The sequence below is a fragment of the Lotus japonicus genome, chromosome 3 (assembly GCF_012489685.1).
Source record: "Lotus japonicus ecotype B-129 chromosome 3, LjGifu_v1.2".
Classification (NCBI taxonomy): Eukaryota; Viridiplantae; Streptophyta; class Magnoliopsida; order Fabales; family Fabaceae; genus Lotus; species Lotus japonicus.
Window position 1 is genome coordinate 24,015,139 of NC_080043.1, and position 11,929 is coordinate 24,027,067.

Genomic DNA, 11,929 nt, shown 5'->3' on the forward strand with positions numbered 1-11,929 from the left:
TATATATTTAACATTATGTTATGAATGAAAAAACATTAAAAAATGCAAATGATAACTTTTAGTATTTTCCATTTCCTAAAAACCAAACTAAGAGCCTACTTGTCTAATTTAGGCTTGTTTCCAATGCACAAAATGAAAATGAGTGTAAATCTTGCAAACAAGCTAGGTCAATACAGTTTTAATTCTGAAAAAAAAAACCATTTACCTAGAAGGATAAATAACAATTTCTCAAAAGACAAAAAATGAGCTCTATACAAATAAATAAACACAAATAAAAATGCAAGGTCAATGGTGTGAAGGATAATCAAAATAATCATTTTATCTCTTATTCACAAAATTCAGAATTGATTGAACATGACACCTTTTTTTTATTGATAGGATTAAATAAAAAAAGAAAGAAAATAAAAAAAAAAAATGAGGGAAAAAAAGGCATTGCTATTCTCCCCTAGAAGAAGGAGTCCAGGGCGTCATATCCATGGGGTAACTCCCCAACACTCGCAAGAACGACGTGAATTCCTGCACCTCCGCCAAAGCATTCTGCGCCCTAACCTCCGCCATCGACGCCTCGAAATCCACGTAAAACAGATACTCAAAGTGCTTCGCCGTCCCCACATTCGCATCATCCACCAGCCGAATCGGCCGGTTCCGGTGCGGCCGCGACTCAATCTTCGTCAAACTGATATTCCGAAATGCAAACGCCGATAGCACCTTGAACAACACCGAAGTCCCTTTATCATGCGCGAACACAATGCTCGTCTTGAACGGCCGATCAGTCCGTGGAATTATCGGTTCCCGTGCCAGCATCACGAATCGGGTCACGTTGCTCGGGTCATCTTGGATCCCATCCGCCATCACTTGTAATCCGTATAGCTCCGCCGCGCGTGCGCTTGCTATGGCGGCGGTGTCGCGGAGGTTGTTCGCCGCGATGTATTCCGCTGCTCCCGCTGTGTCGTCGACGGCCTCACGCGCCACGTTGAGGCCTAGTTTGGTTAACGTGTGCTCGCACTGGGAGAGTGCTTGAGGGTGGGAAATCACGCGCGTGAGATAGTCCTTGCGGACTCCGGGGAGGGCGAGGAGGCAGTGGTGGACTGGAAGTTGGACTTCTCCGACGATGTGGAGGCGGTGGCGGAGGAGGAGGTCGTAGTTACGGTGGATTGAGCCGCCGAGGGAGTTTTCTACTGGTAGGACAGCGCGGTCGGCGATCCAAAGCTCCACCGCCTGGAACGCTACCTCGAATTGGTCACACGGGATGGCCTCGCAGTTCGGGTAAGCCTTCCCCGCCGCAGCCTCGGAATACGCGCCGGGGACGCCCTGGTACGCGACGCGGAGAGTCGAGCCGTGCATCGGAGCCGGCGCGAGGTCGGAGATTGTCAGCGGCTTCGGCTGGATCGCTTTGATTTCTCCGGCGAGGTTTCCTATAGGAACCAGCTGAAGGTCTGCCTTGGCGGATTTGTGGCCGTTGACGGTGGCGAGCTTGTCGGCGGCGCTGCCATTTTGGTCAGTCGGAGATTGCTCCTGGGAAACAACCTTGCTGGCTAATATGGCGCAGGAGCTTTGCCAGTCGGCTCGGCTTGTTCCGACTCCGTAGCTACCCGGTTCGAGCCGGTAACCACATTTCACGGTGAACCGGACCCGGTTCTGGGAAAGTTGAGGGCGAATGATAGGGTTGAGTGTGGTGGAAGATGAAGGCGGTGATAGAGACTGCATATTGAAATGGAAAATTGGGTAGTGTGTGGTTTTTGTTTGGAGAATTGGGAGTGTTGGTTGGTTGAACTTTGAAGCTTGGTTTTCTGATTTGTGTAAAAGAAACCTGAAGCTGAGAGAAAATGGTTTGGTTAATGGGGTTTATATATTATTGGATGAGAAGCTGCATACTACATACCAAGTCTTGAAGGGATGCTGCTGATTGAGGTCATTTGGTCAAAATCGCACACCTACCCCCTTATCTAGCCATACACTCACCTACATGTATTTTTTTATATATAAAAATATGGGGTATATATATATATATTTTATATTTATAATTTTATATGTATATAATGCTGGTTCTACGTTTCTTCCTTGGTCATCATATCTTTATCCTCAAATAAGTTTTACACCATCATTCAATCACATCCCTCCATTTTGTTAGTTCACAATTAATTTTAAATTTAATAATATCTAAAATAGAAAATGGAAGGTTGTTATTGAATGATGGTACACCGTCGGTGCATAAAAATTAATCTCTTAATTTTATATAGAAATTTTAAAAAAATTTGATAATACTTATGAATCATTAATTGTAGAGCTGGGATTTCCGATGGATACAATCTTGATTTTTTTTTTTTGAAAGATGCAATCTGTTGACTTCAGTTTTGTGTTGATGATAATAATAATTATTATTTATGCTAAGTTGCTAACTATTAATTATGAATAATGTTATCTTCACACCTTAAAATGAGGTGGAAAGAGGTGGAGGAGGAGAGAGATAGGAAGAAGAGAAAAAGTAAGAAAGAGAAAATATAAGATATGATAGATGATAAGATGAGAGAGCTAGAAATAAAAATAAGTGGAAATGAAGTGTATAAAAAAGGAGGTGTGTATATATCATTGTTGATTAATTATAGACTTACTTCTTTTAATATGACTAAAATATTATAAATTTAATTAAAAAAATTAATATCAATTCCAAGTTGGAAAACATTAGAAATAATAAAATTAAACTAAGTAATATTTTTATACATAACAATTATAAATTACAGAAAATAAAAGTTAGTAAATGACACAATATTATAATATTAGAGAGTTAATGAATATTAATGAAGAACGTTAATGAATTGGATAATGATAGAGTGCACGAGGAAGTGGGCACGATGGGAGCACGAGACAGTTTCTGGCTGTTTAAAACCGCCAGAAATGTGTAACGCATGCGGGTTTTTCTGGCTCTGCATATTAGTGGCGGTTTAAAACCGCCAAAACTGTGTAAATTCGCGTTTTTTTCTGGCACCGCAAATCTGTGGCGGTTTTAAACCGCCACTAAATGCTGCTTGTGCACTCTCGTGCACAAAACTGTCGTACTAAATAGCACTGCTCCATAATGAATTAATATGAATAATTTTTTTTAGCCAAGGTATTCACATCGCTGATAACTATGAAATTGATTTATCAACACACATTAAGTGCATTAAGTGGTAGGAGACTGTCTAATGAGTTTTTTCCCATTCAGAATAGTTGAGATGAATCGAATACGTAAGGGTGAAGTGTTGAACTACTGATTATGGCACTTGATTAATATGAGTTAACTTTAAGAGCTGGAAAAAGAGTTTATTGATATTTTGTAAACTAAAACTTGTTAGTTATTAGTAATTTGATAAATATTAATTTGCAAAGATATCTCCACCACCTTAATCACGAAAACGCATAGAGCAAAGACCCAAAAAGTAGATTGTTCAACAAATCTTTATCGAATCGACCAAGGCATCACTATTGTTCCTCATGCACACTAGAGTCGGGAAAGGAAAGCAATGAGACATCTTCAATTTTATGAAAGAAAAATCAAGGAAATTGTCAAATCGCTTGAACATAAAAGGGTTTTCAAGTAGTGCGAGGTCTGAGTAAACCCTTTCTCTGGAGGCTCCATAGAATAAAAACCTAAGATATGAAACTCCTAACCCAAATAGCCTGAAACGCAAGGGTTTATGGGGATGGCGTGGTACTTGAAGGTGTAGAGGTTCAGTTGGTTAGGGTTTTGTGGGGCTAGTCAACGATGGAGCGGTGTTGCAAGGCTATTTAGTGGGCTTAAGGGAAGATCCGGGGGGGGGGGGGGTTGTGGGGCGAGCTCGGTTAATGGTGTTTTATGGATTGGTGGGGGCTCAGTGGCTGAAATGTTTTGTGGGTGTGGAGGGTCGTGATATGGTTAATTATGACACAAATGGCTGGTGAGTGGAGTTTGCGGTAATGGAACAATAGAGTGAGGTTGAAGAAGGGTTCACATGATAGTGTTATGTGTGTTTGCATTCGATTGGAAAAATGGGAGAGAGAAGGGTGTGGAGGGTTGAACCAAAATCAGGTGGAGCCATGGACACAATCATGCATGAAAGTTGGTATTAGGGTTTAGGGAAGAGGAAGATGAAGAAACAAAAATTGTTGAAAAAGAATTGAATTGACTAAAACGGGTGCAAAATGTCCAATGGATGACATTTAATCTAATTGTGCCCACCATATTGCTGGTGACTAGGCCAAAAATAGATCATGCATGTTAGTACTATGACATCAAACGAACTTATTTAAAAAAAAAAGGCTAAAAAACAGTTTTTCCTTGATGTATCAACTTTTTGCAATAGTCGCCCCTACTCTTTTTTTTTGGTCTACGTTTGTACTCTCGATGTTTCACAAATGTGCATCGTTTGCTCCTCCGTAACTTTGACGTTAAAAAATGGACGATGTGGCTGTTAAATGACACGTAGGATGCCTACGTGGCGTGACACGTCATTAAACAAAATTTAAACTTTGGGAAAAGGGGCTAGAGGTTCGAACACAAGACCTTGCACCTGCAAAAGTGCAAACTTTACCAATTGAGCTACATAGTCAATTGTTAAAATAACGAATGAATTTGTATTTATATTATGCATTTTTCATCATCCTTTTCCTACCTATCATCTTCTTCCCCTTGTTCTTCATACCCAAAGTGAAGATTTTGAAGAAAACTTGCGAGTTCTCAAGAATCATCACAACGAAGAAGAATTGGAATTGAAATTGAATCTTTCTTCCCCTGTTTCCGCATCTCAGCCAAGCCTTCACAAAGTAGAAGAATGCAGAGGATTGTACTCGCTGAAATCTCCGCCGACACAGGTTGGGGAAGTTGAGCCGATCAAAGTCGCCTCTGAGCTTCTTGGATCTGGATCTGAGATGGGGTTAGGTGGTTAAAGCCAAGAAGAGGTAAAGTTGTTTGTTGATCAAAGCCTATGTTGGATAACCCGTTTGCAATTACATGGGTCATCGATGTTGAGGAACCATCTGAGAACAAAGGATGGACTGAAGGTGAAGAGGAGTATAAGGAATTTGGGGGAGAAGGAGGATACGAACAGGGTGTTGGGAATTCAAGTGTGAGTAAAGAAGTCCCACATTGGAAGATTAGAAGAGTGAGGAGCACTTTATAAGTGAGAGGACTCATACACCTAATGCCTTAAAGTTTTGGTTTATAGGAATGGCGTGGTACTTGAAGGTGTGGAGGTTCAGTTGGTTAGGGTTTTGTGGGGCTAATCAACGATGGAGCGGTGTTGCAAGGCTATTTGTTGGGCTTAAGGGAAGATCGGGGGGGGGGAGGGGGTTGTGGGGCGAGCTCGGTTAATGGTGTTTTATGGATTGGTGGAGGCTCAGTGGCTGGAATGTTTTGTGGGTGTGGAAGGTCGTGATCTGGTTAAAAGGGTTTTCAAGTAGTGCGAGGTCTGAGTAAACCCTTTCTCTAGAGGCTCCATAGAATAAAAACCTAAGATATGAAACTTCTAAACCAAATAGCTTGAAATGCGAGGGTTATGAATTATATAAGAGTTATGGTTTTGGTTTATAGGAATGGCGTGGTACTTGAAGGTGTGGAGGTTCAGTTGGTTAGGGTTTTGCGGGGCTAGTCAACGATGGAGCGGTGTTGCAAGGCTATTTGTTGGGCTTAAGGGAGGATCTGGGGGGAGGGGTTGTGGGTTGAGCTCGGTTAATGGTGTTTTGTGGATTAGTGGGGGCTTAGTGGCTGAAATGTTTTGTGGGTGTGGAGGGTCGTGATATGGTTAATTATGACACAAATGGCTGGTGAATGGAGTTTGCGGTAATGGAACAATAGAGTGAGGTTGAAGAAGGGTTCACATGATAGTGTTATGTGTGTTTGCATTCGATTGGATAAATGGGAGAGAGAAGGGTGTGGAGGGTTGAACCAAAATCAGGTGGAGCCATGGACACAATCATGCATGAAAGTTGGTATTAGGGTTTAGGGAAGAGGAAGATGAAGAAACAAAAATTGTTGAAAAAGAATTGAATTGACTAAAACGGGTGCAAAATGTCCAATGGATGACATTTAATCTAATTGTGCCCACCATATTGCTGGTGACTAGGCCAAAAATAGATCATGCATGTTAGTACTATGACGTCAAACGAACTTATTAAAAAAAAAGGCTAAAAAACAGTTTTTCCTTGATGTATCAACTTTTTGCAATAGTCGCCCCTACTCTTTTTTTTTGTCTATGTTTGTACCCTCGATGTTTCACAAATGTGCATCGTTTGCTCCTCCGTAACTTTGACGTTAAAAAATGGACGATGTGGCTGTTAAATGACACGTAGGATGCCTACGTGGCGTGACACGTCATTAAACAAAATTTAAACTTTGGGAAAAGGGGCTAGAGGTTCGAACACAAGACCTTGCACCTGCAAAAGTGCAAACTTTACCAATTGAGCTACATAGTCAATTGTTAAAATAACGAATGAATTTGTATTTATATTATGCATTTTTCATCATCCTCTTCCTACCTATCATCTTCTTCCCCTTGTTCTTCATACCCAAAGTGAAGATTTTGAAGAAAACTTGCGAGTTCTCATCCAAGCCTTCACGAATTAGAAGAATGCAGAGGATTGTACTCGCTGAAATCTCCGCCGACGCAGGTGGGGGAAGTTGAGCCGATCAAAGTCTCCTCTGAGCTTCTTGGATCTGGATCTGAGATGGGGTTAGGTGGTTGAAGCCAAGAAGAGGTGAAGTTGTTTGTTGAACAAAGCCTATGTTGGATAACCCGTTTGCAATTACATGGGTCATCGATGTTGAGGAACCATCTGAGAACAAAGGATGGACTGAAGGTGAAGAGGAGTATAAGGAATTTGGGGGAGAAGGAGGATACGAATAGGGTGTTGGGAATTCAAGTGTGAGTAAAGAAGTCCCACATTGGAAGATTAGAAGAGTGAGGAGCACTTTATAAGTGAGAGGACCCATACACCTAATGCCTTAAGGTTTTTGGTGAAAGATGTGGCGTCCAATCCACTTTGGTGTGCTTATGTAAGCCCAATGTGATCCCCCGGTTTATCCTCTTGCGGCCCAATAGTGGTATCAGAGCCGATGGTTAGTACGATCATGGTGACGACTCCTTGTGTTGAAAGTCTTCCTAGCAATGGTGGTTAGGCAACGTGTCCCGTTGATGGAGATCCAACGGCGGTGCAAGTGATTGGAGGTTTCCGCTTGAGATGGACTCACACTTGAGGGGGAGATTGTTGGGAATTCAAGTGTGAGTAAAGAAGTCACACATTGGAAGATTAGAAGAGTGAGGAGCACTTTATAAGTGAGAGAACCCATACACCTAATGCCTTAAGGTTTTGGGTGAAAGATGTGGTGTCCAATCCACTTTGGTGTGCTTATGTAAGCCCAATGCGATGATCTCCCGGTTTATCCTCTTGCGCCCCAACACAGGGTAAAGATGAATTTGATGAAGATGCAGGGGGGATAAGATGAAGAAGGAGAAGGGGAAGAACTTTTGATACAAGGTTCAAGAACTTCCATTAACTCACCTTTGAAGGGATCTGATTGAAGCTCTGTGCTGCTGAAAAATTCAATCATAGCTTCTAAAATTAGACCTGTGTCTTTATAAAATTGAAGAACTGGAAGGTGAAAATTTACGACCAAAAGAAAAAAATAAAAGAAAAATATGTTTCAACATGAAAGGATGGAAGAAATTTTAAAAAGACAAATGGAGAAAAAAAAACACAATCTGAAACGCAAATCGAGGTGAGGAATAAGCATGATATATTGGAATTATGTGGGTAGGAAGAACAAAGGGGAAGATGAAGAAGGATGATGAATAAGTATAATATAAATATAACTTCATTCATAATATTACCAATTGATTATGTAGCTCAATTGGTAAAGTTTGTGTTTTGCAAGTGCAAGGTCTTGTGTTCGAGCCTCTAGCCCATTTTTCCAAAGTTTAAATTTCGTTTAATGATGTGTCACGCCACATAGGCATCCTACGTGCACATTTGTGAAATATCGAGGGTACAAACGTAGACAGAAAAAGAATACGGGCGACTATTGCAAAAAGTTGATACATCAGGGGCAAGTGCTTTTTAGCCTAAAAAAATGATAGACAAAAAATGTTGCAGAATTTATTGAGAGACCAATTTAAATTTCACTCTTTATTACAACATTACACAACAAGAAATGGTCATTTAAAGTCAATGTTAACTCTTTATCTTCATCTAACAACAACTCACTTAATTTTAGTGACGGTTGAACCGACGTCACTTAGCGTCGGCTTACCAACAATTAATGTCATTTCAAATGAATGCTAACATCATATGCCAATGTAGCGTCTGACTACCATCAATTAGCGACTACTAGGAGCCGATGCTACATTCACTTGCCAACTTAGTTAATGTTAAGTTGGTACAACCAATTTCATAGGCTCGAATGTTAGTGTCACCCTAGCTGGCGCTTATTGTCATTGATTTCTTCGCTCATCTTCCTTATAAACCTCTTTCTCTCTCACTCCCTCTCTCTCTCTCTCTCTCGGTCCCCAGCTTCCTCCAACAACCCTCACCCTCCATCTAGCGACACTATGATCCGCCCCCTCTTTCCTCCTTCACCACAGTCACCCTCACAACCTCTCACTCATCCTGATCTACCACCCTCACCCTCCTCTAACGACTTTCACCCTCCCTTCAATGCCACCTAATGCTTCACTCTCCCTCATCAGCCACCTCCCCTCTCCCTCGACTACCATGTCTGTCTCCCTCCTCCATCTGCAACCCTACTCCACTTCCGATACCTACCGGCTCAAAGACTCTGAAGTATCAAGCAAATGACTATGACTCGTCATATAATTGTATTGTAGCGTAGGTTGTGATCTACACATAAAATGATAAAGATTTTTCTGTATATTGATTAGCATCGGCTAGGGAAACAACAAGATTCATAGATATTGTCAACCACAACGATCAACACTAAAGAAATGATAATAGTATGATTGTGACACCCCATTTTCCGATTAGTAGAATATTTATTAATTTAATTATTATTAGGTTATATAGTGATTTGAATAAATAGGTGATTTTACTATATAATAAGGGGATTATGAGATTTTATTATATAATAAGGTAATTAAGTGATTTTATTAGATAATTAGGTGATTATGTGATATATGGAGTGAGTAAATTATTTAAATTGTATATGAGTGATATATGTGATTATCATTTAAATCTTATGTGATATAGTATAAGATTTAGATAAATAAGGGTTTTAGATTTTAAGTGAGTAGTTGGGAGTGAGGCCCATTGTAAGACTATTTAAGGGTTAGAAGTGAATTAGAAAGGGAGAAATCAGAATTTGAGAATTGGAGAAGTTAGTAGAGCAGAAGAAAAGAAGCGTGAAAGAGAGAAGGGGAGAAAAGAGAAGAAAAACCTAGACTTTGATCTTCAAGAGGTAAGGGTTTGGATTCATGTTCTATGGATTAGTATGATAGTGGGTAATGATAGGAAGCGTGATTTAGAAACCCTAGGATGCATAAATTCCCAAATTGAAATAGTTAGGGTTTGATTTCAAGATGAATTTTGGGGGTAGAAGATAGGCGCCCATGATGCGCGGGTTGCGCGCGGGGAATTTACGAGCTCTTGAACCCTATTTCGAGCTGTGTTAATGAACGAATTTGAAAACGTAGTCTTCATAAAAGTTGTATCCCTTTCTGTTATAAAACTTTTGTCGCTGATTTCACGTCATTCCGACGTTTGTAGCTCCAGTTATATGCGTTTTAGTGAGGATATGTTAAGCTGTCTCGTTTCTCACGAACTGCTGTTAGTGTTAAATTTCTCCTGAATTTTGTACTTCGAATTTCGACTAAATTTACAGGGATTTACAAAACGTGTATAGGAAACCATGATAAAAATATTGAATTTTTATGAGTGAATTTGAGGTATTTAAAAATTCGCCTAGGTTGCTGTACAGTTTATAACCGTTTTGAATAAAATTAGTCATTTTAGGTGCAAAAGTTGTTTTCGAAAAAATATGTGGTGCGCTCGCGTGGTGATGTGCAAGGCGCGGTGGCGCGCGGCCATGGCGAGGGTTGCGTGCGAGGAAGGTGGCGCATGTAGGTAGTGGTGTGTGCGGTAGCGCGCGCATGAGGGGGGTGGCGCAGGAAGATGGCGAGTTTTTAGGGGAAAAATTAGGAAAAATCCAATTTTTGTATAATAGTTGCAGGATCTGTCATATATGAATTATATCTAATTTATATCTGCTTAATAGTTCATTATATGGTGTCGTTTCTGAATTGATGTTACGTTTGAGATGCTAAGTTGTATAATTGATAACATGTAATATGTGTTTTGTGCAACTGGTGATGAGGTGATGAATATGCTAAAATAATTAGGACTTGGAGATGGTCTGAATATGCATATGTTAGTTGAGTTTTGCACAATACACTGCATAATTGTCAAGAGGCAATGTTTGCTAGTTCTCGTGGAGGCTAGTGACTTGTCCCAAAACTGGAGTGGTTTTGAAGCCTAGGGCGAGGGCTTTATTGGTGGTTATATATCTGTCTGGAGTGGACGCGGTGATACCGCTAAGGATAATAACTTTGGTATCAAAGGCATTTGCACGGGTCTCACTTGAGTCGTATTTGTTATTGTAAAATTGCTAGTTTAGGCCTTAGAGAGCTGTTGATGCTAACTAATGATAATTGTGATATTTTTGAGATTTAATTTTGTCGTAATTGGTGACAATAATATTTGCTTACTTGATGCTATATATGAATTATGAAGTATTGTCATAACTGTGAGATTGATTGATTATATTAAATTACATAATTTATTATTTGTTAGTGAAGTGTGAAAAATTTTTGTGGAACATAGATAAGCTTTTACATTATTTATTATTATGCTTATCCATATGATATGAGTTCTCACCATTCTGTTGGAATGATGTTCTATGTGACATCGCTCAGGTACCGAGGATAGTGGAACTTCTCGCGATGGTTAGTTGGAGGAGCTAGTCTTTCATTTATGGTTTAGTTGGGGGAGTCATGCTCTGTTATGTAACACGGGGAAACGTTTAGTATTTTACCTGGATGTTAGGAGATATTTTGTGAACTCTCTTTATTTATTCTTGGAATATGTTTCATTTTGGAGTTGAAAAATAAATTCGCTGTGCTATGCATAAGATGTTATGAGACTAAAGTTGGAAATTTGTATATTTTTTTGAGCATGATAGGTGTTTTGATTTATGGTTTTGGAGAATAAGTGTGACACCATCTGTGTTATGAATTTTACTCTGATTTAAGCTATAATATTTACGCGGGGTTTAGAGGGTGTTACAATGATCATCTTGCCAAACATGTAACTTCGCTTTCACGTTGGCCTAAAAGACCAATATTAAGGCAATAGCTGTAAACAAGTTAAAGCGAGCCCTGAGACCCCGATACCGACAAGAAAACTTGGTGTAACTAGTTTTGGTTGTTGATAAAGAAAAAAAAATGTGATAATTGACTCTTTTTTCCGAAGGCTTACTAATGACTCATTTCTCGTATGCATTGATCTCGTTGCAAAATATTACGGCCAATTTTAAGTAAATGTGGGGTAATTTTATTTTTATTTTTTGAGAAATAAAAGGATAATATATTGATTAGGTTGGGCATGGAACATCCAGCAAAGGTACAAAATACAACAGAAAACCAAACACTGTCAACCTTGATCATATGAAGAGCACCATATTCACCGGACAACACTGGAGCACCACCATAGGTTCGTCGATCTATTAACCCCAGACTTCGCTAGAGTATCGGCAAAACTGTTTGCTTCTCTGTAAACGTGATAAATCCCCTGAAAGTGAACTTCCAACATCAATAGATCAATCTGATTTAGATAATTCAGTAGTTTCCAAGGATGATTGGTTTTAGTCAAGACCTATCGCACAGCCAGTGTAGAATCACTTTCTATT

The 11,929-nt window shown here is 39.8% G+C and overlaps 1 protein-coding gene across 1 annotated transcript; it reads right to left on the minus strand.

Annotated features, from left to right (window-relative positions):
* Nucleotides 1-301: 301 nt before the first annotated feature.
* LOC130748086 (arogenate dehydratase 3) lies at nucleotides 302-1,893 on the minus strand. The gene has a single exon (XM_057601185.1). The coding sequence runs from the start codon at nucleotides 1,705-1,707 to the stop codon at nucleotides 436-438; it is 1,272 nt and encodes a 423-aa protein (XP_057457168.1). The 5' UTR covers nucleotides 1,708-1,893; the 3' UTR covers nucleotides 302-435.
* Between the last annotated feature and the right edge of the window lie 10,036 nt (nucleotides 1,894-11,929).